Source organism: Saimiri boliviensis, chromosome 2, assembly GCF_048565385.1.
Source record: "Saimiri boliviensis isolate mSaiBol1 chromosome 2, mSaiBol1.pri, whole genome shotgun sequence".
Taxonomy (NCBI): domain Eukaryota; kingdom Metazoa; phylum Chordata; class Mammalia; order Primates; family Cebidae; genus Saimiri; species Saimiri boliviensis.
The window spans coordinates 187,768,083-187,791,631 of NC_133450.1; the positions used below are offsets into that span (position 1 = coordinate 187,768,083).

The window sequence follows — 23,549 nt, forward strand, 5'->3', positions numbered from 1 at the left end:
AAATAGCTCTGTAATCCACCCCACCTCTGCATCCCCACCGCCATGGCCACCATCCCCTCTCACTTAAATCTTGCAACAGCCTCTGAAAGGTGCCACCTGACTCCAGACTGCCAGGCACTAGATCAGCACAGCAGCCGGTGGAGTTAGAGCCTTTAGCTCCCTGTAGTCATCCTCGCTTAAAAACCTTCAGTGACTCCCTTTCACCTTCCCTGCAGGATAAAGCCCAAGCTCCTTGGCATGATTTACGGGCACAGCGTGATCTGGCTTCTGTCTGCCCCTCCAGCCTCATCCTGCCATTGCCCCCATCTCACTCCACCCTCCAGCCATGCCTAATGTCCTTCTGCCAGGTCTTCTGAATAAGCCTCTCCTTTGCCTGTGGCTCCCTCTGCCTTGGAGCATTTTCTGTCTTCTGCCTCTCCTGGCAAATTTCTACTATGTGTCATGTCTCTGCTTAGAAGTCACTTCACCTGTGAGCTTCCACATATGATCCTATATTTCTCTATTTTAATAATGCCTAGCATTATTGAGAATTTATTATCTAAGTGCCTTACAAATGGTAACTCATTTAGCCTCTCAACAACCTTTTATTGAAGGAAACACCAATAACATCCTTTCAATCTTACAGATTCACAAATTGAGGCCCAGTTGCCCAAGAACACACAGCTGGTAAGTGGTAGGCATGGAATTTGAATGCAGGCAGTCCAGCTCCTGAGCCCAGAGTCCTAATCTCTGTGCCAACCAGCTGACTGTATGGGACAGGAGGCTGGGGCATGTATGTAATATGCTGTATGGGGTAGGAGGCTGGGGTTAAGAATCAGCAGATGATGGGTAGACAGGCAGGACAAATTGGATGGGGATTAAAATGAAAGGGGTGACAAGCAAAACTGTTGCCAAGACTGCAGGTGACAACTGAGAGAGTGAAGGCCAGGTGCGGTGGCTCACGCCTGTAATCCCAGCACTTTGGGAGGCCAGGGTGGGAGAGAGGGAGTGGAGATGGACTGCTGCCATGGTTACGGGGTAAGGAGAGGGCCTCTGGGGGTATATGATGACTAGGTGCAGATAAGGTTACTGATGTCAAAACAGGGGTATAGCAGGGGACTCATGGCAGACGGGGAGGTCATGTGGGTGGCAGGTCGTGGTGGTGGTGGCAATTATAGAGGTGAAGGGGAGAGTAGCTCAGCACTGTGATCTTGCAGCCCCCAGGGGGAATGTGGTGGCTCAGAGTGCAGATCCCAGGGATGTTCTAGCAGCAGCAAGAGCAGCTGAGGAGCTAGGCTCCAGCCCTCCACCCCAGCACCCACCTCTGTAGCGTTGATGCCACAGCCCGTCTTGGCCCCTCATCCCCCACTAGGCACCCAAAGAAACAGCTCCATGCAGACAGCAAGGTTCACACCCTCATTTGCAAGGCCCTTTGCAGGTCTTCAGCCTTCTAGGTAAAAATCTAAACACTTTTTGAAAAGTTTTATTTGAACACTTGGGGACAAGACAGAGACAGCAGGATGGAGACTATTCTCCTGCCAGGGTTCTCAGGTCAAAAGTCAGGCTCGGTCTCTCTGGTCTCTAAGTTCCAGGTCCCCTCCAGTTTGTGGGTTCCCAAGGAATACACCCACCCACCTACTCTCAGGCTCTTACCCCCTTCCCCCACCACCCACTTCCTGTGCCTGAGGAGACACTGAGGCGTGGGGGTAGACTATGGGGGAGTCGGGGTGGGGAGGATCTGGTTAAACTCCAGAAGAAGGAAATGAGAACCTGGAGTTTGGGGCCGAAGAGGAACAGATAGAAAAAAGAAATGAGGACGGGGCTACTGTCTTTGCCTCCAACATGAAAGCTTTGCCCTGAGATGTCTCCCTCGAAGCTCAGATAGGAAGTCCAAGGTAGCTCACATCCTGTGACTTGGCAATGGCGCCTGACTTTGGGGCTGGTTGGGAAACAGTCATGCCCCTGCTACTGGGAGCCGGGCCAGTGCACGTTCCGCTGTGCCAGGCCCTCCATCTTAGCTGGCTGCAGGCTGGCTGTTGGCATAGGCCTGATCGGGGAAGGAAGCCCGGGCCCTGCGGGTCTGGGCACACACCGAGGCATAGAGCTCCGGCTCGGGGCCCGAGGACTGAGGCTTTGGCTCAGAGTCCAGCACCACCTCCGAGTACTTGATGGGGGTCCCAGGGCCAGGAATCCGGCCCTGAGGAGGCCGCAGCTGCAGGCTGGTATAACGCATCACCTCCTCTGCAGCCTGGAGATGCAAAGCTGTTAGAAGTTCACTGGACCCTCAGAAAAGCCGGCAAGTCCCCCATTTCCTTCCCTCCCTTTTTCTCCAGCCATAGCTGACTCACCCTAGCAGAGCCTCCAGGAGTTGGATCTTGCTGGTTCGGCCCTGGGTCTTGAGACAGCCGTCCTGGGACAAGGAGCAGAAATCTGGTCAGCAACTTGTCCCTCCTCCTACATGTTCCCATCCCACCCACCCAGGCCCTGGCGTCTGTGCCCCTGCTCTCTGCCAGCGCCCTACCTGTCTGTAGATAATGCAGGTTCCCGTACAGCGGGACCTCTTCCACGGACCCTCCAGAGCTGCAACAGAGTTTAAGGGATGAGTGGGGACTTCTTGGTAAGAGAGAACTCTCAGTCAGCCCATCCCTGTTGTCCCTTACCCACCATCCGTGCCCTGGATGGCTCTTGCTCCGGCCCCTGGTCCACTGGGACAAGTGTGCAGCCAGTGAGATGAGAAACAGCAGCGTCACAGCCCATAAGAGGACCCACATTCCCCAGGCCTGGGTTACGGAGGGGATTCCTGGGGATGTGAAAGGAAGGGGGGTTATAACTGCCCAGCCCAAACCCCAGGGCCCAGCAGGTGGGACCTGGGTCCACATGACCCCTCCCACCCAGCCCCCGCCCAGCCCAGCTCACCCTGCACAAGTAGATTCAGGCAGGTGCAGTTGTCATCTCTGCTCATGGCTGCTGACGTGAGAGTCCACAAGCACACTGCTCTGAGCCGAGGGTCAGCCTGGTTCATGGCCTGCCCGCTTCCACAGCCCTCCTCACCCCCACCCCTCCTCAGGCCTGGCCCCCACAGCTCAGCATCCCCAATACTGGTGGTGGCAAAGTCTCTGGTTTCCGGAGAGGAAGGGGGAGGGGAGGGATGAGCAAAAGAACAAAGACCCCGCCCTGTGCCTGCACCTGCGCCACTCCTGCAGCTCCTGAGCTTCCCCCACCCTCATTGCCTGGGCCCTGTGCCCCCCTTGAGAAGACAAGCAGGCCTGTGGGTAACATGCCACAGCAGTTGAGCCCCTGGGGACTCGGGGAGGTGAGGCAGAAGTGACGTGAGGCAGGACCAACAAGGATAGGAATGCCCCTTCTGCTCCAGGATGCCCACCTTCCTCCGCAGCTCTGCGTCCTGGAAGAAAGATGTATTCCTCAATGAGCATGGTATAAAGTAGAAGGGACGCGAGGAGCTTCCTGGTACCTCTAATCCCATCACACCCTAAGGCTTATCTGAAAGGATATGTGTTTAGATGGTGCTTGTTATTGTTTCATTGGGTTGGGAGCATTATAATTTGAGGGACACCCCGAAACCTCCTCTTTCAACCCACTTCATCCAAACTGTCCATAAGAACTGTCACTTTCAATAATTAACTGCATTTTAAAACTCTCTGCCCTAGGACTGTCCTGGGAAACTGAGCCCTGTCTTTGCACATGTTCACTTCAGGGGGTAGTTATGGCAGTTATCTCTAGGTACCTACCATACCTAGAGATAACTCCATCACATGCCAGGCTATTGATGTAGGAAGAAGAGAAGGATTTTTTTTTTTTTTTTTTTTTTTTTGAGACGGAGTTTCGCTCTTGTTACCCAGGCTGGAGTGCAGTGGCGCGATCTCAGCTCACCGCAACCTCCGCCTACTGAGTTCAGGCAATTCTCCTGCCTCAGCCTCCTGAGTAGCTGGGATTACAGGCACGCGCCACCACGCCCAGCTAATTTTTGTATTTTTTTTTTTTTTAGTAGAGACGGGGTTTCACCATGTTGACTAGGATGGTCTCGATCTCCTGACCTCGTGATCCACCCCCCTGGGCCTCCCAAAGTGCTGGGATTACAGGCTTGAGCCACCACGCCCACTGAAGAGAAGGATTTTAAGTTCCAAATATAAACATGAGACCAGAAGTCAGAGATACCTTTTGTCTAGCCCATACAACATTTTTTTTAAGTTTGAAATGAGTGCAGTGCCATGCCAACAATGGGGACGGCAGAAGTCCTGCCCCTTGAGTTAAAGGTAGTAAGGGGGTGCAGAGGTGTCTATAGAGAATGTAAAAAATAAAAATCAGTCCTCTTCTTATCACCATGTTCCAGAAATTCTGGAAAAAAAAAAAATAAGTGATTAACTTATCCTCCCTGAAAAATATTTTATAGATGTAAGTTTTATTTTATGTTTTGAGAGACAGAGTCTTATTCTGTCTCCCAGGTTGGAGTGCAGTAGCACAACTCAGCTCACTGCAGCCTTGACAACCTCCTGGGCTCAAGTGATTCTTGCACCTCAGCCTCCTGAGCAGCTAGGACTACAGGCATGTGCCACCACACCCAGCTAATCTTGTTCATTTTTTGTAGAGATGGAGTCTCCCTTTGTTGCCAGGCTGGTCTCAATTCATGGCCTCAAGCAACCTTCCCACCTTGGTCTCCCAAAGTGCTGGGATTACAGGCATGAGCCAACAGGCCCAGCCCACATCTAAGTTTTAAATTGCTGTGGTCGATCAGGTGCAGTGACTCATTTCCTGTAACACCAGCATTTTGGAGATCAAGGCAGCAGGAAGATCGCTTGAGGCCAGGAGTACAAAACCAGTCTGGGCAATATAGTGAGACCCTCCATCTCTACCAAAAACAAACAAACAAAAATAGTAAACAACCTGTAGTCCTAGCTACTTGGGAGGCTGAGGTGGGAGGATCACTTGAGCCCAGGAGTTGGAGGCTGCAGGAAGCTATGATTGTGCCATTGCACTTCAGCCTGGGTGACAAAGGAAGAGATCCTGTCTCTGCATAGGTACACAAATACCTTTGTGTTACAACTGCTTACAGTATTCAGTACAGTAACATGCTGTAGACATTGGAGCCTAGGAACACCAGGTTATATCATATAGTTTAGGTATGTAATAGGCTGCACCATCTAGGTTTGTGAAAGGACACTGATGTTTGCACAATGACAAAATTGCCTAGTGACATTTCTCAGAATATATCCCTGTTATTAAGCAATGCATAACTGTTTTTATGTTGACATGATTATATTTACAAAGTTCAAGGAAAGAAAATATTCACTGTCTGAATTTATTTTCTGGCCCTCATTATTCATTTCATAATTATCAATGAAAGTAATTGTCATATAAATAATTTTTAAATTTAAAAAATTTATTTATTTATTTATTTGAGATGGAGCCTCACTCTGTCACTCAGACTGGAGTGCACTGGCGCAACCTCGGCTTACTCGCCCAGGCTGGAGTGCAGTGGTGTGTCCGGCCTTAAAGCATTTTTTTAAATGAGCCACTTGAATAATAAAAATTTGTTCTAGGCATGGTGGCTCATGCCTGCAATCCCAGCATGTTGGGAGGCTGCGTCAGAGGATTGCTTGAGCCTAGGAGTTTGAGACCAGCCTGGGCAACACGGCAAAACTCTGTCTTTAAAAAAATACAAAAAATTAGCAGGATGTGGTGGTGCACGCCTGTGGTCCCAGCTACTCGGGAGGCTGAGGTGGGAGGATTACTTGAGCCTGGGAGGTAGAGGTTTCAGTGAACCAAGATCAAGCCTCTGCACTCCAGCCTGGGCAACAGAGTGAGACCCTGCCCTCACCAAAAAAGAAAGAAAACAAGAAAAGTTTGGGTCTGGGCATGGTGACTCATGCCTGTAATCCCTGCACTTCGGGATGCTGAGGTGGGCAAATCATCTGAGGTCAGGAGTTTGAGACCAGCATGGTCAACATGGTGAAACCCCATCTCTACTAAAAATATAAAAATTAGCCAGGCGTGATGGTGTGTGTCTGTAATCCCAGCTGCTCAAGAGGCTGAGGCACAAGAATCACTTGAACCCAGGAGGCGGTGGTTGCAGGGAGCTAAGATCATGCCACTGCACTCCAGCCTAGGCAACAGAGTAAGACTCCATCTCAAAAAAAAAAAAAAAAAAAAGAGAGAGAGAAAGAAGGAAAAGAAAAAAGAAAAATTTGGGCCAGGTGCAATGGCTCACACCTGTAATCACAGCACTTTGAGAGGCTGAGGTGGGAGGATAGCTTGGGCTCAGGAGTTTGAGACCAGCCTATCCAATGTAGTAAGACTCCCATCTCTGAAAAAAAAAAAAAAAAAAAAAAAATGAGCGAGACATGGCGTGCTTGCCTGTAGTCACGGCTACTGAGAGGCTGAGGTAAGAAGATTGCTTGAGCCTGGGTAAGCCATGATTGCATCACTGCACTCCAGCCTGAGCAACAGAATGAGACCTTGTCTCAAAAATTAATTAATTAATTAAATAAAAGAAGGAAAGAAAAGAAAAGAGAAAAGAAAGAAAAATGTTCTTTAAAGATGATCCAGGCCAGGCAAGGTGGCTCACACTTGTAATCCCAGCACTTTGGGAGACTGAGACAAGCAGATTGCTTAAGGCCAGAAGTTTAAGGCCAGCCTGGGAAACACCTGGTCTCAAAACACACACACATACACATACACACACACACACAAATTTGTTGGCCATGGTGGTGTGCACCTGCAGTTCCAGGTACTCAGAAGGCTGATCCAAGAAGGTCGAGGCTGCAGTGAGCCATGGTCTCACCACTGCACTCCTGACTGGGCAACATAGGGAGACCCTGTCTTTAAAAAAAGCGCCAAAATAGGGCCGGGCGCAGTGGCTCACGCCTGTAATCCCAGCACTTTGGGAGGCCAAGGCGGGTGGATCATGAGGTCAAGAGCTCGAGACCATCCTGGTCAACATGGTGAAACCCCGTCTCTACTAAAAATACAAAACATTAGCTGGGCATAGTGGTGCGTGCCTGTAATCCCAGCTACTCAGGAGGCTGAGACAGGAGAATTGCCTGAACCCAGGAGGCAGAGGTTGTGGTGAGCCGAGATCGTGCCATTGCACTCCAGCCTGGGTAACAAGAGCGAAACTCCGTCTCAAAAAAAAAAAAAAAAGAAAAAGCGCCAAAATATCCACTTGGTGTCAAATACGCTAAGTATGCCACTGATTCCTTGTCAACAGTTAAAAATTGGGAGATTTCAAATTTTTAAAATCTTGATTTGTTGATTCCTTTGAAAAAAGATTTGGCAATAGTGCCCTGAGTTCTCTAAAGGCAATAATCAGTTGGGGACCACGATTATACTGACCTGAACCTCTTATTTACATTGACTATGCCAACTGGCGTAGATTCAAGGCTTCTATTACCCTGCTATGTGTACCCAGGCTGTCACTGGGTCGTCAGGTAGACCACTGGTCCGCAGCATGGTTTGGAATAAAACTGTTCCATCTGAGATCATCAGGCATTAGTGTTTTGTTTTGTTTTGGTTTTTCTTTTTTTTTAGACGGAGTTTCACTCTTGTTACCCAGGCTGGAGTGCAATGGCGTGATCTCGGCTCACTGCAACCTCCACCTCCTGGGTTCAGGCAATTCTCCTGCCTCAGCCTTCTGAGTAGCTGGGATTACAGGCACGTGCCACCATGCCCAGCTAATTTTTTGTATTTTTAGTAGAGACGGGGTTTCACCATGTTGACCAGGATGGTCTCGATCTCTTGACCTCCTGATCCACCCGCCTCGGCCTCCCAAAGTGCTGGGATTACAGGCGTGAGCCACCGTGCCAGGCCTTGTTTTGACAGGGTCTTGCTCTGTCACCCAGGCTGGAGTGTAGTGGCGACATCTTGGCTCACTGCAACTTCTGCCTCTTGGGTTCAAGCAATTCTCATGCCACAGCCTCCCAAGTAGCTAGGATTACAGGTGCTTGCCACCACACCCAGCTAATTTTTGTATTTTTAGTAGAGACGGGGTTTTCTTTACCATGTTGGCCAGGCTGGTCTTGAACTCCTGGCCTCAAGAGATCGGCCCGCCTTGGCCTCCCAAAGTGCTGGGATTACAGGCATCAGCCACTGTGTCTGGCCTAGTATTCTCATAAGGAGCCCACAACCTGTATCCTGTTCATGCACAATTCACAATAGAGTTTGTGGTTCTATGAGAATCTAATGCTGTGCTGATCTGACAGGAGGCGGAGCTCAGGAGGTAATGCCAGGATGGAGAATGGCTTTAAATACAGATGAAGCTTCCCTTTTACCTCCTGCTTACCTCCTGCTGTGCGGCCCAGTTTCTAGCAGGTTATGAACCGTGGCCTGGAGCTTGGGGACCCTTGAGCTACACTACGAAAACTCCCCTTGGTGAGGGTTTCTCCCTTCCTGCTCTTCCTCCTCTTTTCTGGAAAAACAAGACACACCCATATCTCATTTATCTTATTTATTTATTTATTTTGAGATGGAGTCTTGCTCTGCCACTGAAGCTGGAGTGCAGTGGTTTGATCTCTGCTCACTGCAACCTCTGCCTCCTGTGTTCAAGCTATTCTCATGCCTCAGTTTTACGAGTAGCTGGGATTATGGGCGTTGGCCACCACACCTGGCTAATTTTTTTGTTTTGTTTTGAGGTGGTGTCTCTCATTTGCCCAGGCTGGAGTGCAGTGGTGCAATATTGGCTCACTGCAATCTCCATCTCCCATGTTCAAGTGATTGTCCTGTCTCAGCCTCCCAAATAGCTGGGATTACAGGCGCCAGCCACCACACTCGGCTAATTTTTGTATTTTTAGTAGAGCCAGGGTTTCACCATGTTGGCCAGGCTGGTCTTGAACTCTTGACGTCAGGTGATCCGCCAGCCTTGGCCTCCCAAAGTGCTGGGATTACAGGCCTGAGCCACCAATCTTGGCTTCATTCATTTAACACACTATGTACTGACTGCCTATTTGTATGCCAGACTCTGGAGATAAAAATGTGAATGGAACATGGTTTCATGTCAGAGAGCTCTTGATCTGGCTAGACAGACAACCCATTGTGTATCCCAATTAAGAGACCATGAAAGGCTCTGTGGAACATTAAGAGATTGTGGAACAGAAGGAGGAATATCTGCCTGCCTGGCAAAGTCATGGAAGACAAAGATGGGGAAAGGCTGTTACAGAAGGTATAGAGAGAGGCAGAAAACTGATGAAATCTCCACCCTGTCTCTTACCTGATTAATATCATACTTTTTTTTTTTTTTTTTTTTTTGAGACAAGAGTTTCACTCTTGTTACCCAGGCTGGAGTGCAATGGCACGATCTCGGCTCACCGCAACCTCCGCCTCCTGGGTTCAGGCGATTCTCCTGCCTCAGCCTCCTGAGTAGCTGGGATTACAGGCACGCGCCACCATGCCCAGCTAATTTTTTGTATTTTTAGTAGAGACGGGGTTTCACCATGTTGACCAGGATGGTCTCGATCTCTTGACCTCGTGATCCACCCGCCTCGGCCTCGCAAAGTGCTGGGATTACAGGCTTGAGCCACCGCGCCCGGCCTTTTTTTTTTTTTTGAGACGGAGTTTCGCTCTTGTTACCCAGGCTGGAGTGCAATGGCGCGATCTCGGCTCACCGCAACCTCCGCCTCCTGGGTTCAGGCAATTCTCCTGCCTCAGCCTCCTGAGTAGCTGGGATTACAGGCACGTGCCACCATGCCCAGCTAATTTTTTCTATTTTTAGTAGAGACGGGGTTTCACCATGTTGACCAGGATGGTCTCGATCTCTCGACCTCATGATCCACCCGCCTCGGCCTCCCAAAGTGCTGGGATTACAGGCTTGAGCCACCGCGCCCGGCCGATTAATATCATACTTAACCTTCCCGAACTGTAGTGCCCTCATTCTTTTAAAGAGCTTAATTATATTACCCTTTGGGGTCATTTCAACCGTCCATTAATTTCATTCAAGATTAATTGAGCGCCTGCTGTTGCTGGGTGCCAGGTGCTGTTCTAGGCTCTGGGAGTAAAATGGTAAAGAAAAAAAGAGGTGGCTCCTGCCTTCATGGAATTTAGGACCAGCCTAACTCAAGGGTTCCCAACTCCCGGCCACAGACCAGCACCAGTCTGTGGACTGTTAGGCTCCTGGGCCACATAGCAGGAGGTGGGCGATGGGCCAGCGATCATTACCGCCTGAGCTCTGCCTCCTGTCAGTTGACCAGGGCATTAGATTCTTTTAGGAGCGCAAACCATATTGTGAGCTGCGCATGTAAGGGATCTAGGTTGCTTGCTCCCTTTGAGAATCTAATGCTTGATGATCTCAGGTGGAACAGTTTTATCCGGAAAGCATCCCCCCACTACGAAACCTGTCCCTGATGCCAAAAAGGTTGGAGACTGCTTGTCTAGTGGTATTGAAGAAAGTGAAATCGCGGCACTAAGGAATAAATCAGAAGTTGAATTAAGGGTTCTGAATGACGGAAACACACTTGAACTAAGAGCTGACGGTTGTGTAGAAGCCAACTGTGCAGAAAGGGAATGCTGCGGCGTCAGGGAGAGAGTCAATGTAATTTCAACCCTCTGGCTTATAGTAAGTAGCAGCTGAAGTAAAAAAATCATTAGAATGCGGCGTGGTGGCACGTGCCTGTAATGTCAGTTACCTGGGAGGCTGAAGCCGGAGGATCCCTGGAACCCAGAAGTTTAAGACCAGCTTGGGCAAGAGAGTGACCCGCCATTAAAAAACAAAACAAAACACTAATAGGAACAGTTCTAAGTATTTTACTTGAATGATCCCATTTAATCATCATACCTCTTGAAGTACGTGCTTATCTTCATTCCTGAGAGTGGACAGGAAGGCACGGAGAGAGAGAAGTCTTCCCCAAGGTCACTGTTCTTGAGCAGGGGAGGCAGAATTCCAGCCTAAGCAGAGTCCATAAATTGTGTACCAGCTACACAATGAATAACGGCTATTACGGCGTTTGCCCGACGGAGAGGGCAGTAGAAGAGGAGGTTGTTTTAGAAATGCTCCATATTTGAAAAGTAATGAGCACAAGGACTTCATAGCAAGGCCAAGAATAGCGTAAAGCTGCTCACGCGCTGAACCGGCGCGGTATCGCGCCTGTAATCCCAGCATTTTGGGAGGGCGAGGCGGATTGATCGCTTGACACCAGGATTTCGAAACCAGCCTGGGCAACATGGTGAGAACCAGTCTCTACAAAAAATACAAGAATTAGTGTAATTCTAGCACTTTGGGAGGCCGAGGCAGGCGGATCACGAGGTCAGGAGATGGAGACCAGTCTGGCCAACATAGTGAAATCCCCGTCTCTTCTAAAAATACAAAAAAATTAGACGGGTGTAGTGGTGTGCGCCCGTAATCCCAGCTACTCCTTAGGCTGAGGCAGGACAATCGCCTGAACTCGGAAGACGGAGGTTGCAGTGATCCCAGATCTCGCCTTTGCACTCCACCGGCAGTACGAGACTCCGCCTCAAAAAAAAAAAAAATAACCCAGATGGGCAGCGTGAGACGCTGCTTCAGGGACAAAAACCGCCGCGCTGAGAATGAGCCCCGTGTGGTTGGTGCGCCGAGACGCACTGCCTGCGTAACTAGAGTAGCTGACGGACGACGCCCCCGCACCACGCCGCTCAGCGGGACGTGCTTCTTGGCGGGCTTTACAGTGGGAGCGGGGAAAGTCTACGTGCCCTGGCACGTGGCACTCTCTGCCGGAGGTCCGGGGACTTTCCCCTAGGCAAGGGTCGAGAGGAACAAGTCCCCAGTGTGTAGCCTAGGATACAGGCCTTCAGCACGCCGTACGCTTACAGGCTCGTGAGACACCATTTTATAGACCGAAAAAAGTTTTTATTTTAAGATTAGGGTGAGAAAGTTGGTGGCGTGAGATAGAAAAGCAAACCACTTTCGGGTATACCTTTCTAAGACTATAGGTTTCTAGGGGCATTGTAGCTAGCTGAAAAGCTTACTAGATAAGAAATAAGCAAAGGGAGGAAAGCTAGAATATCTTATGTAAATGAGGTCTTTCCCCGCCCTACGGGGAGTGGGCGTGTCTCCCTGGAAGGCCCGGAGCGGGCCTAGTCAGTGCGCATGCGCACTGGGGCGGCCTGCCAACGCCGGAAAGCTTCCGTACCGTCTTCCTGATACGCCGGAAAGCCTCCGTACCGTCTTCCTGATCCTCCTACCCTTGGTCCGGTCATGGCGGGCGCGGTCTCGCTCTTGGGTGTGGTGGGGCTACTCCTAGTATCTGCGTTGCCCGGGGTTCTCGGAGACCGCGCCAACCCCGACCTCCGGGTACACCCAGGTACCAGCGAGGGCTGCTGGAGTAGGGCTGGGACTGCGCACGGGTCCCAGGCCCCGGCTCGGCTGACTCGCCTCTGTCCTCCCTCCGCAGGGAACGCAGCCCACCTCGGCTCTGGGGCCACAGAACCCCGGCGGCGACCGCCGCTCAAGGACCAGCGCGAGCGGGCCCGGGCCGGGTCGCTGCCTCTGGGGGCGCTGTACACCGCAGCCGTCGTGGCTTTTGTGCTGTACAAGTGTTTGCAGGTGGGGACCGCCGGGGGTGGGGGTGCCCTGAGCGCGAATCTCCCACTGGGAAGCCAGGGTACAAAGAAGAAGACACTGCTTCCCTGTCTGTAAAATGAAGACCATAGTCCGTTGGTCCTCCAACATTATGGGGTTATTTTGAGGATCCAGGGGGGTAACGGATGTGGAGTGTGTAGTGAACTGTAAATAAATAATGACCGTCACATTTAGTTCTCCCACAATCCAGTGAAGAGTAGTCACTTGCTCGAGGTCACCCAACGCTGGCAACTGCTGAAGCGGGGATTTGAACCCAGCTAGCAGTGTCCATGCTGCAACAGTAGGGCCAACTTTGGCACAGGAGGTTGGTTGCTGCAGCCAGTGTTTCTAGAGTTCAAGACATCAGGTGGTCTCATGTTCTCCTTGGGAAGGAGGCCCTGAAATTTGAGTTGACAGTACATTTTGGAAAGTAGTACCCAGGGCTGTATGTATCTTTAGTCCTGACCCTATTACATACTTGCATTATAAAATACAACCAATGGAACCAGTTTAGATGTATGAAACTAGAAGAGACAGCTAATAAATGACCCCAGGTGGATGTGACAGGCTAGGATGAATGACTGAATTTAATGAACTGTGAGAAGGATAGACTAGTAAATTCTGTTCTTGGACCTGAGTACAATCTAGAAGAAACATAACAGTAGCTCTTACGAAGGAGACGTTAGGCATTCCAGTTGACTAAGAAATTCACTGTGGGATGTGGCAACCCACTTCCCAAATCAGGGCTGGGAACATGGCACTGTGTTTCATCTGCCCATCAGAACAACCCTGGAGAATTGTATTCTTCTCAGGACACTGCTTTAAAAGCACTACAAGTTCAGGAAATAACCAGAGAAAACCATAGGCAGTGAGCACTGACTGAAAGGACTGAAGTTATTAAACTAGAAAAAACTCAGGAAAGGGGGCGAGGATGTGACCATTGTCTTCAAATTCCTGAGAGGCTGTCATGTTGAGAAGACATTATTTTGGAAGGCTTCAGTCAGCACTATCGAAAGAAGATACATGAAGGACAAATTTTGGCTTTGTGTATGAACTGTCTAACCACCAGAGCTTTTTTTTTTTTTGGAGATGGAGTCTGGCTCTGTTGCCCAGGCTGGAATGCAATGGCATGATCTTGGCTCACTCCCAGGTTCAAGCAATTCTCCTGCCTCAGCCTCCCAAGTAGCTGTGATTACAGGCATGTACCACCATGTCTGGCTAATTTTTGTATTTTTAGTAGAGACAGGGTTTCACCATGTTGGCCAGGCTGGTCTCAAACTCCTGACCTTAAGTGATCTACCTGTCTCAGCCTCCCAAAGTGCTGGGATTACAGGTGTGAGCCACCACGCCAAGCCACCAGAACTACTTTCAAACCGGAGTTGCTCATTCCTGGAGGTGTTTCAGCAAACTGAATGACCATGTGTGGGACATGGGACATGTTGTTTTATGTGCTAGGTGAGGAGCTAGACTCAGATTGTGATTCTCTGAGGTAAAAACCCAATCACTGTCTCCACCTCAAATTACACTCTCTCCTGGCTGGCTGCAGAGACTGAGGTGATGGAGCCGAACCTTGTTGCTTCGGTACTGCCCTTTCCTTCTTCCACAACAGGGGAAAGATGAAACTACAGTTCTCCACGAGGAGGCAGGCAAGCAGCAGCCACTGCAGTCAGGTGGGTTCAGCAGAAGTCTGTACTTGGTAGGGGGAGATTAGGGGACAGCATAAGATATGTAACCACTTCCTCCCCCCTTTTCTCCATTATCCCCAGAGCAACAGCTGGCACAGTTGACACAACAGCTGGCCCAGACGGAGCAGCACCTGAACAACCTGATGGCCCAGCTGGACCCCCTTTTTGAGCGGTGAGGAAAGCAATGATTCTGTGAATTTTGGGGAAATCTGTGACAGGAGGGAGGAATGGGGACATAAGTCGGGCAGCCACTGAGTGGACATTTCTTCAGTGTGACTACTCTGGCTGGAGCCCAGCAGGAGCTTCTGAACATGAAGCTACAGACCATCCATGAGCTGCTGCAAGAGAGCAAGCTGGACAAGGGTATGGAGGCTTCAGAACCAGGTGAAGGCTTGGGAGGTGAGCCTGCTGGAGGTGGAGACAGAGTCTCTGAAACTGGACCATTCCTGATCTCTCCCCACACAGAGGCCAGCAGACCTCTTCCTGAGGACTTTTGTTTAAAGGAGGATGAGGAGGAGGCTGGTGACAGTCAGGCCTGGGAGGAGCCCATAAACTGCAGCACAGAGACATGGAACCTAGCTACTTCCTGGGAAGCAGAGCAGGGGCTGCGGAGAAGGTGCAGCCAGGCTATGGCAAAGGACCCCAGTCACAGCCCTGGCAGGGAAGGAGGGATGGCAGCTGAAGGCTGAGTAAAACAAAGTCTGTTTTTGTGATGGGATGCTCCTGTGTGTTTTTTCCATCCTAGCTGGTTGTACATACCCATACTAGGTGCCTAAGGACAACTGGGCCCTCCTGAAAAGCTGCCCTTATTAGGAAGAAAAGAGGCTGCCTTCCAGTGTGAGAGCAGAGAAGACAGAGGGAGCTCCAGCTCTTTTCCTTGTATTCCTGAGGCCACCAGCATGCCAGTGTTCAGGGCCCACAAATCCCTTTTCTCATAGCAAAACTGAAACAGAAAGGTCTTTCAAAAAAAAAAAAAAAACTTTACTCAAATCCAGTGGAAAAATAAATGATAGAAACTATACACAACATAAAAATAGCCACATTTACAAAGCTGCAACCTTGATAAATGACTGGCCATGGACACAGCACAGAGCTTATCAGTCCCAGATCCCCTCTCTGTGTTAGGGGCTGGTTCAGCTGAGGTTCAGTTGGGTCGGACTTGGGTTTCCTGATTCTTCTTTCTTTACAAAATTTCTTCTTAATGATTTTTTTCTTAAATAGAGGCAGGGTCTCACTCACTGTGTTGCCCAGGCTAGTCTTGAACTCCCGGGCTCAAGTGATTCTCCCACCTCAGCTTCCCAAAGTGCTGGGATTACAGGCATGAGCCACTGCACCTGGCTGTGATTCTTAAGAGTTGGGTCAAATGACCTGGAGTAGCTTGGTCCAGGCAAACACAAAGTGACCTTTCTCAAATCATGAAGGGTTCTGTTTTGTCCAGTACTGAAGAAGATTCCTTTGTACTCCTAGCTGTGACCTATCCCTGAGGTATCCTGAGTTCTGGAATCTCTAAGATTCCTCTAGTTTTTCCAGCCACTGTGGAGAGACGACAGTCAGTTCAGGCCTTGGCATGAGTGCTCTATTCAGACAAAATCATCTGTGGGGTCGGTGGGTGGGGGGGAGTGCCAGACCAATGCAGGGCATGAGACAAGAACTGCCATTTCCTGCTTGTAGGCCTTATCGCAGCACCCTTCCTGGGGGAAGACACAACTTACTTGATAGCCCAAGTCAGACTGTGGTACCAGCGTGACAACTCTTCCTGGTCAGTGGACATAAGCAGTAGCTTCTCATGAGGGAAGGACAGCTAGGGAGAGACGACCTCTTAGTGCATGGCTCAGAAAGGTCCAAGCTAAAGCTGAAGCCCTTGCTGTTTCCATGGAGGGAATTTGGGGATGAGACAATGACTAGGTGTGAAGCACAGGCCCCAGCTATCCTCTTTCAATGTAGCTGGCTCTGTTCCTATGACAAGGGACCCTGACCAGGGAGATAAACCAGCCCATAAGCATCTGAGACATATTTTGGGCCTAGGGTTCCCACCTATTACTTACACTGAGCAACCCACCACAAGGGCCTCCTGAGTGGCCAAAGACCCTGCGGAGTTGACACTGGGCCATAGGGTAGAGGGCCTTGCAGGCAAAGGTGCCACTCTGCAGCAGGTGCAGTGGAGGTCGAGGCTTGGCCATGAGGAGCACATCAGTGAAGAGGAAGAACATGCGGGGCCGAGGCTCCCCATGGAGAGGCACCACCAACAGCCAGCCCTGGCGGAGGAACCAGCGCCCTGGGGGATGGGAGCACTGTTACCCTGGTGCTCCGGGATTCATGGGAATAAGAGGAAAGAGAGGCTGAGAAAATAGGGAGTATGTGCTGGGTCAATAGAGGGTGAGTAAGAAAAGGGCAGCTGGTTGGCATTTTAAGAGTCAGATAAAAATAAAAGGGGCAGTTGCGGATTGAGGGGGAAGTAGGCAGGCTACCTGAGGTCAGCCCCTTTGCCTGGCGTCCACTGAGCAGAGCCTGGACGCGCCGAAGGTGCTGGTCATTCTTCTGTTTCTGACCAATAGCGTGGACTCTCTGGGCAGTCTCACTTATCAGCCGGGCAGCCCCTGGAATAACATCTCCCACCTTACTCCCCATATAACTTTGACTTTGGGTGGCATGGTGGTGAAAGAGGTTATTCTGGGAAGGAGCAGGGTCAGGGTATGACTTCTTGAAGAAAAGGCAGAGCAGTAGGGACACTGTATACATGTCAGTGGAAGACAGGGTCATACCAGACACCGTTGGAGGTCAGAATCAGAAAAGGATACAGGAGAGGAAGCCTGTGTTGCAGAGGAGCAAGAACCTACGTGTGAGCTGTTGATGGTCAGGGCTGTTGGGACCTGTGTTTTCAGCCAAAGCAATGACAAGATTCTCATACCTGGAATTCAACAGTGGGAAGTCTAAGGGGAAGCAGAGCCAGGCAAAATTCCCCCTGCCTGATGTGCAGATCACCAGCTAACCATATTTAAATCGCAAGGCAGGAAAGATCTGCTTCTGGCTACTGTATCCCCTTCTTTCATCTGGGACTCAGGGCTCACACCATACAGCCCTCTTCCATCCCACACTGAAGAGTCAATGGCAGGCTAACCATAGTTCAGGAGGCCAGACAGGAAGATGAAAGTTTATCAACCCAAGGAGGATGCTACAGACAGCCTGGCTATAGCCCGTAACTCAGGCTTAACCCAGGGACAGAAATTCTAAGCCAGGCCTGCCCATCTCTGAAACTTTTCTAGAAAATGTGTCTCAGGCCCTAGTACAGGCCCCCTCACTTTAATGTAAAGTTCCACCGTTCCAGCCAAGGGCCTCAAGCTACAGACCCTGGGTGCTCCAGTGGGCTCACATTTACTCTTGCAAAAGGTTTTTAGAACCAGTTTGCCCCAGGGGAGAGGCAGGAGTTTGGGATAGACCCCCAAGGCATCCCACAAAGCTGAGGGCAGCAGTCATACACTCAAAGAGAGGCTGCTGGAATCAAGGGAAGTTCACTCACTGCTGGAGCCGCTGAAGAGGCAGAGGGAGCAGGTCTTGGAGCTGAAGGCCCCCAAATTCAGGGCGGCCTTCCTGAAGGCGCACAAACCTCCGGAAACCTTTATTTTTCTTTAGCTGCTCCTGGAGTAAGGGAGAAAGGATTGGAAGCAGAGAGGAAGCCACACCTTATATTGCATTCATCTGTATCCACATTCCCAGCCTTCAGTAAACTGTGTGCTCCTGAGAGAAACCGTCTCCCTACAGGGAACTTGGCACAGAGCTGGGCACTCAGCGGGCTCTATAAATGCAGGAAGTGTATGAAGCTTGGGTTTCCAGATGAAGGGGAAAGGTAAGGGGGGCAAGAGAGAAAGGGGAAACATTTGAGGTCATATCCAGGTTACCTGCAGGGTAGTCTGGGACCTCTCTGAGTTGGCAGCAAATTGGTTATAGAGCTCCAAGTGGCGGCAGAAGCCCTCCAGCCCTTGGCCCCAGTGTCCTTCTTCCAGGTAGGGAAGCAGCTCTCTGTGTGGGTGAGGACAGTAAAAGGGCAGCTCTAGAACCACTCAAGCACCACCTCATTTAGTTTTCATGAGAATTAATAGCTCTGATAGTAGTGCTATGACCCCATTGTACAGATGGAGAACCATGGCAGGCTAAGGCACTGAGCCAAGACCACAGGTGAGATAACTGGCGACTCCGAATAGAACCTGAATCTCTGACTCCAAGCTCTGTGCACGGCCACAGGCCAGGGCTCTCCCTCCATTCCTCTCCCCGAGCCCCTTCCACTCACTGGCTGGCGCCGTAGATGAGCTCCCAGGATCCAAACAGGGCCTGGCGCTCAGGTGGTCGCAGGGTCCCCTTGGCTTTCAGGATCCGCAAAAAGTACTGCGGAAGGAGAGAATACTGGCATCCTAGCCTGGAGGAAGAGGAGGCTAACACCAAGCGCCCCCAGAAACCACAGAAGTCTGCCCAAGCTCCCTACATGCAAAGGGATAGTCCAAGACCACCCTACTCCGGATTACCGACCTCGCAGAGACCCTCCCACACCCTGGGGTCCCTGTCCCATAATGGGGGTGTATGCCAGGCCTCCCACCGTGGCCACCAGCCCCAGCTGTTCTTGGTAGCGCCGTTCGGACTCTAGTAGCTCCCGGGCGGTGCAGGCGCGTTTCCGCTCCCAGCGGGCACGCTGCTCTTGCACCGGACACCGCGCACCGGAGCAGAGGATCTCCATGCCGGCCTGAGGGATCGGTATTTCCGGCCGCAAACCGCGGCAAATTCAAATCCCAACACCTCACGGGCGGAAGCCGCGGAGGCGGGACCCGGGAGAGCAGGGCGCGGGAAGGAGCATGCGCAGCGCCCAGGAAGGAACATGCGCAGCGGCCGGCCGGCCAGCCGGCGGGAGGGCGCCGCGCCGCTTCCGTCCAACCACAGCGCCAGGGCGGCGCTTTAGTTGCGCGGCGCCGTCCGGGGCTGGGCGGGGTGGGGCAGGTGTGAGGCCCTCCTCTGATTGGCACTAAGTTGGGGCAGCAGCCTGGACTTTGAGTCAGGAGACGGGCTGCAGATGCTGGCAGGAACTTAGTGTCCTGTCTGGAGAACTGGGACGGGGGGGGCGATCATTACAGTACACATTGTGTTCTGGGTCCATGCCGGATGCTAGGGGGTCAGTTCTTCCTAGACTTGGCTAGGAAAATATATAGACATTTGAAGGAATGATATGAAAGTATTTAAAATGGTGTTGTAAAGAAGCTATCAATATGGGAAAACGCACATAGCAAGTATATTGCTGAGAGGAAAAAAAGGCTACAAAGGTGTATAGTATGATCCCCTTTGTATATAATATATATAAAATGTTGGAAGGCAAAGACTCAAAAGTTCACTGTGTGATCGGGCGCGATGGCTCACACCTGTAATTCCAGCACTTTGGGAGGCAAAGGCAGGAGGAGGATCTCCTGAGCCCAGGAGTTTGAGACTCCATCTCTGAAAAAAACAAAAAAGTTAACTGTAGTTTTAATCTCTGGGTAATAGAATCGAAGATAATTCATTTAACAAATGTGTACTAAGTACCTAATCTGTGCCAGGTACTGACTGGATCACTGAAGTTAAAGGGATGAGTGGGACAAATAGGGTGATTTTTAAAATTCTCTCGTACTTCTGCCTTTCCCAAGTTTTCTGCATTAAGCATGCCTTACTTTGTAGTTAGAAAAAAAATATATATTATAAAAAAACAAAAAGAAACTTTAGGCCCCCTCTCTACTGTTTTGGACTCCTAGGAATCTGGGACAAGAGCCAGAAAATTATCAGGGTTCTGAGGTCCCCACCCACCTCCCCACCAGCTCTGACATTCTAAGAATTCTAAGAAAGGAATAATGCTGGGCTTAGACCAGGAAAGAATAATTGAAAGTCTTGGATGAAGGGGAGAATTTGGATCAGACCGTACCTTGGGCTCAGGTCTTTAGGAAACTGGTGATACCAGATAGGTAGAGGACTGGTTACACTGTCTCAAGTGAATGTGGGACAGTTCACACACTAAGAGCTCAAACATGGAAGAGGAGAGATAATCCCATAGTAATTGGTGTCACCGTGAGCCCAGGTGATGAGTAGACCACAACACCTAGGGGGCAGTTGGTGATGGGTATGTTTGTGAGTGCAGCCCGTGTGTGATAGTGCTTTGGGTGGGTGGAAGAGGGGTGGGGAGTAGAGCCTCGTGTGAGCATAGGTTGGGGAATCATTCAGCTCTAGAAGAGGAAGAGGGCAAAGTTGGAGACAACTGATTCCCTGGGGACCAACTCTCCCACAGAGCAAGACAAGCACACCACACTCTACCTGGAACAGTGCTAAACTCTGCTCCCAAAGCCAAAGATAGGAGGTGCCAACAGGAGGAGGTTCAGAGGGTAGTCAATAACCCCTCTCTCCTTTAATTATCCTCAAATTTTGCTTTCAACCCACTGGATGCTGGAGAAGCCCTAGGGATGCTTTGAACAACAATCGTCAGTTATTCAACAAAATTAAATGCCAATCATATGCCTGGTCCTGTGCTAGGCATGAAGATGAAATGGTGGACAAGAGAAATATGACTTCTGCCCGTAGGGAGTTTATACTCCAGCATGGCAGATGCGATAAAGAGTCACCATAAAATGAGGAAACACTGTAAGGACCATGTAGGCTTCTATGCAAGCATGCAGTGAAGGACTGGTCCCAGTGTTGGAGTCAGGGAAGGCTTCTCAAAGGAAGTGATATGTGAACTGATGGCCTGAAGGATGAATAAAACCTGGCTAAGCAGAGCTAAGCGCTGGCAGTAGGTGAAACGGAAAAAAGAGACAAACAGCATGGACAAAGGCTTGGACACACACACATGCGAGCATGCAGTGAATTTAAGGAAATCCTAGAAATTCTGTAAGATGAGAGCACAGACTGCAAGGAAGAGTGATGACGAAGGAGACTGGAGAGGTAGACAGAGGCTTAGAAGGAATTCATATCAGTAAAATTGTGATATAAGTAAAAATAAATTAAAAGTGGCTAAACATTAGGATAATTTATTGACTCATGCAACTGAAAAGTCCAGAAGAAGGTGGACCCTAGTGTTGGTCTAATCCAGCCGCTCAGTCATGTTACCAAGGTCCTCTTTCTACCACTCCACTGTGCCTTTCATGGTTTTACCTTCATCTTTTTTTTTTTTTTTTTTTTTTTTTTTTGAGATGGAGTTTCGCTCTTGTTACCCAGGCTGGGGTGCAATGGCGCAATCTCGGCTCACCGCAACCTCCACCTCCTGGGTTCAGGCAATTCTCCTGCCTCAGCCTCCTGAGTAGCTGGGATTATAGGCACGTGCCACCATGCCCAGCTAATTTTTTGTATTTTTAGTAGAGACGGGGTTTCACCATATTGACCAGGATGGTCTCAATCTCTCGACCTCGTGATCCACCTGCCTCAGCCTCCCAAAGTGCTGGGATTATAGGCTTGAGCCACCGCGCCCGGCCGGTTTTACCTTCATCTTGAAGCTGGCTTCCATTATGGACACAAGATGGCTGCCCACAGTTACAATGGCTGTGTACTTCTTTATGGGTTGTCCAGTTGGTTCGCTTAACCATCAAATACTTCAGACAGAGAGCTTCACTGATTGGACCCCACTAAGTACAAGCCCCCTGTGGAAACCAGGGCAATGGTGGCCCTCTGAAGGCCACATCAGTTACTGTGAACCTTACCCTAAGAGCAATGGGAAACCATTAAAAGGCCTTAAATGGAGTGAGATTATGAGATGTCCCATTTAGAAACATTGCTCTGGTTGGCTGGACTCAGCAAGACCCATCAGGAGGCAGTTGCAGTCATCCAGGTAAGAGGTGATGAAAGCGTGAGCCAGGATGAAAAATGTGGGTGAAAAATTTAGAAGGTAGAAGCCGGGCGCGGTGGCTCAAGCCTGTAATCCCAGCACTTTGGGAGGCCGAGGCGGGTGGATCACGAGGTCGAGAGATCGAGACCATCCTGGTCAACATGGTGAAACCCCGTCTCTACTAAAAGTGCAAAAAATTAGCTGGGCATGGTGGCACGTGCCTGTAATCCCAGCTACTCAGGAGGCTGAGGCAGGAGAATTGCCTGAGCCCAGGAGGCGGAGGTTGCGGTGAGCCGAGATCGCGCCATTGCACTCCAGCCTGGGTCACAAGGGCGAAACTCCGTCTCAAAAAAAAAAAAAATTTAGAAAGTAGAATCTATAGGGCACACTAGGGTGAATTACTGAATGCTAGGTGAAGGAAAAAGCAAAAGCAGAGATGGTACCAGGTTTCTGGTTGAGGCTTCCAGGTAGAGGGTGGTGCTATTCACTGAAGGAGGATGAAGAGGAGGTTGTAGGGAAGACAAATTCAACCTAGGGCCTGTTAAACTTGAAATACTTGTGGGACATCCAAGTGGAGATGTCTCGGGTCTTGTCTATCAGGCAGATGGTTATGGGTCTGACATGGGGGAGTCCAGCCTGGGAATACTTGGGTGTTATCAGTTTATAGGAGCCATGGGAGTGGGTGACACTGCCTTGCAAAGAATATGGAGCAGGATAAGGGTAAAAGCATGAGAGTCTTCAATACAAACTCATCCCTTCTCATCCTGTGCATCCACTTCAGTTCGACTGCACTGATGGTAGACTAAATGATGGCCCCCGTAAAGACATGTCCATGCTCTAATCCCCAAGACTTGTATATGTAACCTTATTTGGGAAAAGTTTTTGCAGATATAATTAGTTAAGGATCTTGAGATGAGATCATTCTGGATTATGCTGGTGGGCCCTAGATCCAGTGACAAGTGTTTCGATGAGAGACACTCAGTGGAGCCTCAGGGCCAAGAGAAGGCCATGAGAAGTTGGAGCCAGACATGGAGTAAAGCAGCTACAAGTCGAGGAATTCCTGGAGCCACCAGAAGCTAGAAGAGGCAAGGAAGGATTCTCCCCCAGAGCCTTCAGAGAGAGTCTGGCCCTGCCAAAACCTTGATTTCAGACTTCTGGCCTCCAGAACTGTTAGAAAATCCATTTCTGCTGTTTTAAGCCACCCCGTTGGTGGTAGTTTGTTATAGCAGCCCTCAGAAATGAATATAGATGGGGAGGCGGCCAGAACTACAAGTCAGCCTCAAGGTTCTACCAGGAATTTGATCGGTCTTTGCCCCCAAGCCATGGCTTGGGAGAGGGAGCATTTTCCCTTCCACCCCACCAGCGAATAACTTCCTCCTCTGTCACACTGGGATAGGCAGAGACATGTTTTAGTAACATGACCCCTCAGTGTTTGAAAACACAAACTCATGAACAAAGGCTTGGCCTTTACTAACCACAGGGAGGTCCTGAACCAGGTGTGGGGTGCCCTGGTCATTTCAGTCCTGGG

At 50.2% G+C, this 23,549-nt stretch overlaps 3 protein-coding genes across 5 annotated transcripts; 1 reads left to right on the forward strand and 2 right to left on the reverse strand.

Moving 5' to 3' along the window:
• Nucleotides 1-1,448: 1,448 nt before the first annotated feature.
• Nucleotides 1,449-11,755, reverse strand: SIT1 (signaling threshold regulating transmembrane adaptor 1). Of its 2 annotated transcripts, XM_003943804.4 has the most exons (6): nucleotides 10,760-11,755; nucleotides 2,896-3,382; nucleotides 2,644-2,779; nucleotides 2,501-2,559; nucleotides 2,328-2,389; nucleotides 1,449-2,227 (listed from the first exon to the last, which is right to left on the reverse strand). In XM_003943804.4, exons 2-6 carry the CDS (start codon nucleotides 2,999-3,001, stop codon nucleotides 1,994-1,996), a joined length of 597 nt encoding a protein of 198 aa, XP_003943853.1. In that variant the 5' UTR covers nucleotides 3,002-3,382; nucleotides 10,760-11,755; the 3' UTR covers nucleotides 1,449-1,993. The 2 variants fall into 2 exon arrangements, with proteins under 2 accessions (XP_003943853.1, XP_010329987.1); XM_010331685.3 differs by having other exon boundaries at nucleotides 2,501-2,779.
• A 281-nt stretch (nucleotides 11,756-12,036) lies between these two features.
• CCDC107 (coiled-coil domain containing 107) lies at nucleotides 12,037-14,915 on the forward strand. 2 transcript variants are annotated; one of them, XM_003943802.4, is made up of 6 exons: nucleotides 12,037-12,260; nucleotides 12,351-12,502; nucleotides 14,127-14,187; nucleotides 14,284-14,374; nucleotides 14,474-14,586; nucleotides 14,668-14,915. In XM_003943802.4, the coding sequence occupies exons 1-6, from the start codon at nucleotides 12,155-12,157 to the stop codon at nucleotides 14,889-14,891; spliced, it is 747 nt and encodes a 248-aa protein (XP_003943851.1). In that variant the 5' UTR covers nucleotides 12,037-12,154; the 3' UTR covers nucleotides 14,892-14,915. The 2 variants fall into 2 exon arrangements, with proteins under 2 accessions (XP_003943851.1, XP_010329986.1); XM_010331684.2 differs by having other exon boundaries at nucleotides 14,474-14,565.
• ARHGEF39 (Rho guanine nucleotide exchange factor 39) lies at nucleotides 14,914-19,025 on the reverse strand. Its single transcript, XM_003943799.4, has 9 exons — nucleotides 18,791-19,025; nucleotides 18,488-18,582; nucleotides 18,099-18,219; nucleotides 17,720-17,838; nucleotides 17,040-17,110; nucleotides 16,671-16,799; nucleotides 16,248-16,477; nucleotides 15,915-16,003; nucleotides 14,914-15,735 (listed from the first exon to the last, which is right to left on the reverse strand). Exons 1-9 carry the CDS (start codon nucleotides 18,926-18,928, stop codon nucleotides 15,720-15,722), a joined length of 1,008 nt encoding a protein of 335 aa, XP_003943848.1. The 5' UTR covers nucleotides 18,929-19,025; the 3' UTR covers nucleotides 14,914-15,719.
• Between the last annotated feature and the right edge of the window lie 4,524 nt (nucleotides 19,026-23,549).

What these genes read in the sequence shown, in the direction of transcription:
- SIT1 (XM_010331685.3), bottom strand. Translation starts at nt 3,001, where the DNA reads ATGAACCAGGCTGACCCTCGGCTCAGAGCAGTGTGCTTGTGGACTCTC. An exon ending in CCTGAATCTACTTGTGCAGG is followed by an intron (nt 2,780 to 2,895) that starts GTGAGCTGGGCT and finishes TCACATCCCCAG; the next exon opens with GAATCCCCTCCGTAACCCAG. An exon ending in CCTGCATTATCTACAGACAG is followed by an intron (nt 2,390 to 2,500) that starts GTAGGGCGCTGG and finishes TCCTTGTCCCAG; the next exon opens with GACGGCTGTCTCAAGACCCA.
- CCDC107 (XM_003943802.4), top strand. Translation starts at nt 12,155, where the DNA reads ATGGCGGGCGCGGTCTCGCTCTTGGGTGTGGTGGGGCTACTCCTAGTA. An exon ending in CTGGACCCCCTTTTTGAGCG is followed by an intron (nt 14,375 to 14,473) that starts GTGAGGAAAGCA and finishes ACATTTCTTCAG; the next exon opens with TGTGACTACTCTGGCTGGAG. An exon ending in TATGGAGGCTTCAGAACCAG is followed by an intron (nt 14,587 to 14,667) that starts GTGAAGGCTTGG and finishes CTCCCCACACAG; the next exon opens with AGGCCAGCAGACCTCTTCCT.
- ARHGEF39 (XM_003943799.4), bottom strand. Translation starts at nt 18,928, where the DNA reads ATGGAGATCCTCTGCTCCGGTGCGCGGTGTCCGGTGCAAGAGCAGCGT. An exon ending in CTCATCTACGGCGCCAGCCA is followed by an intron (nt 18,220 to 18,487) that starts GTGAGTGGAAGG and finishes TCACCCACACAG; the next exon opens with AGAGCTGCTTCCCTACCTGG. An exon ending in CCTCTTCAGCGGCTCCAGCA is followed by an intron (nt 17,111 to 17,719) that starts GTGAGTGAACTT and finishes GTTGAATTCCAG; the next exon opens with GTATGAGAATCTTGTCATTG.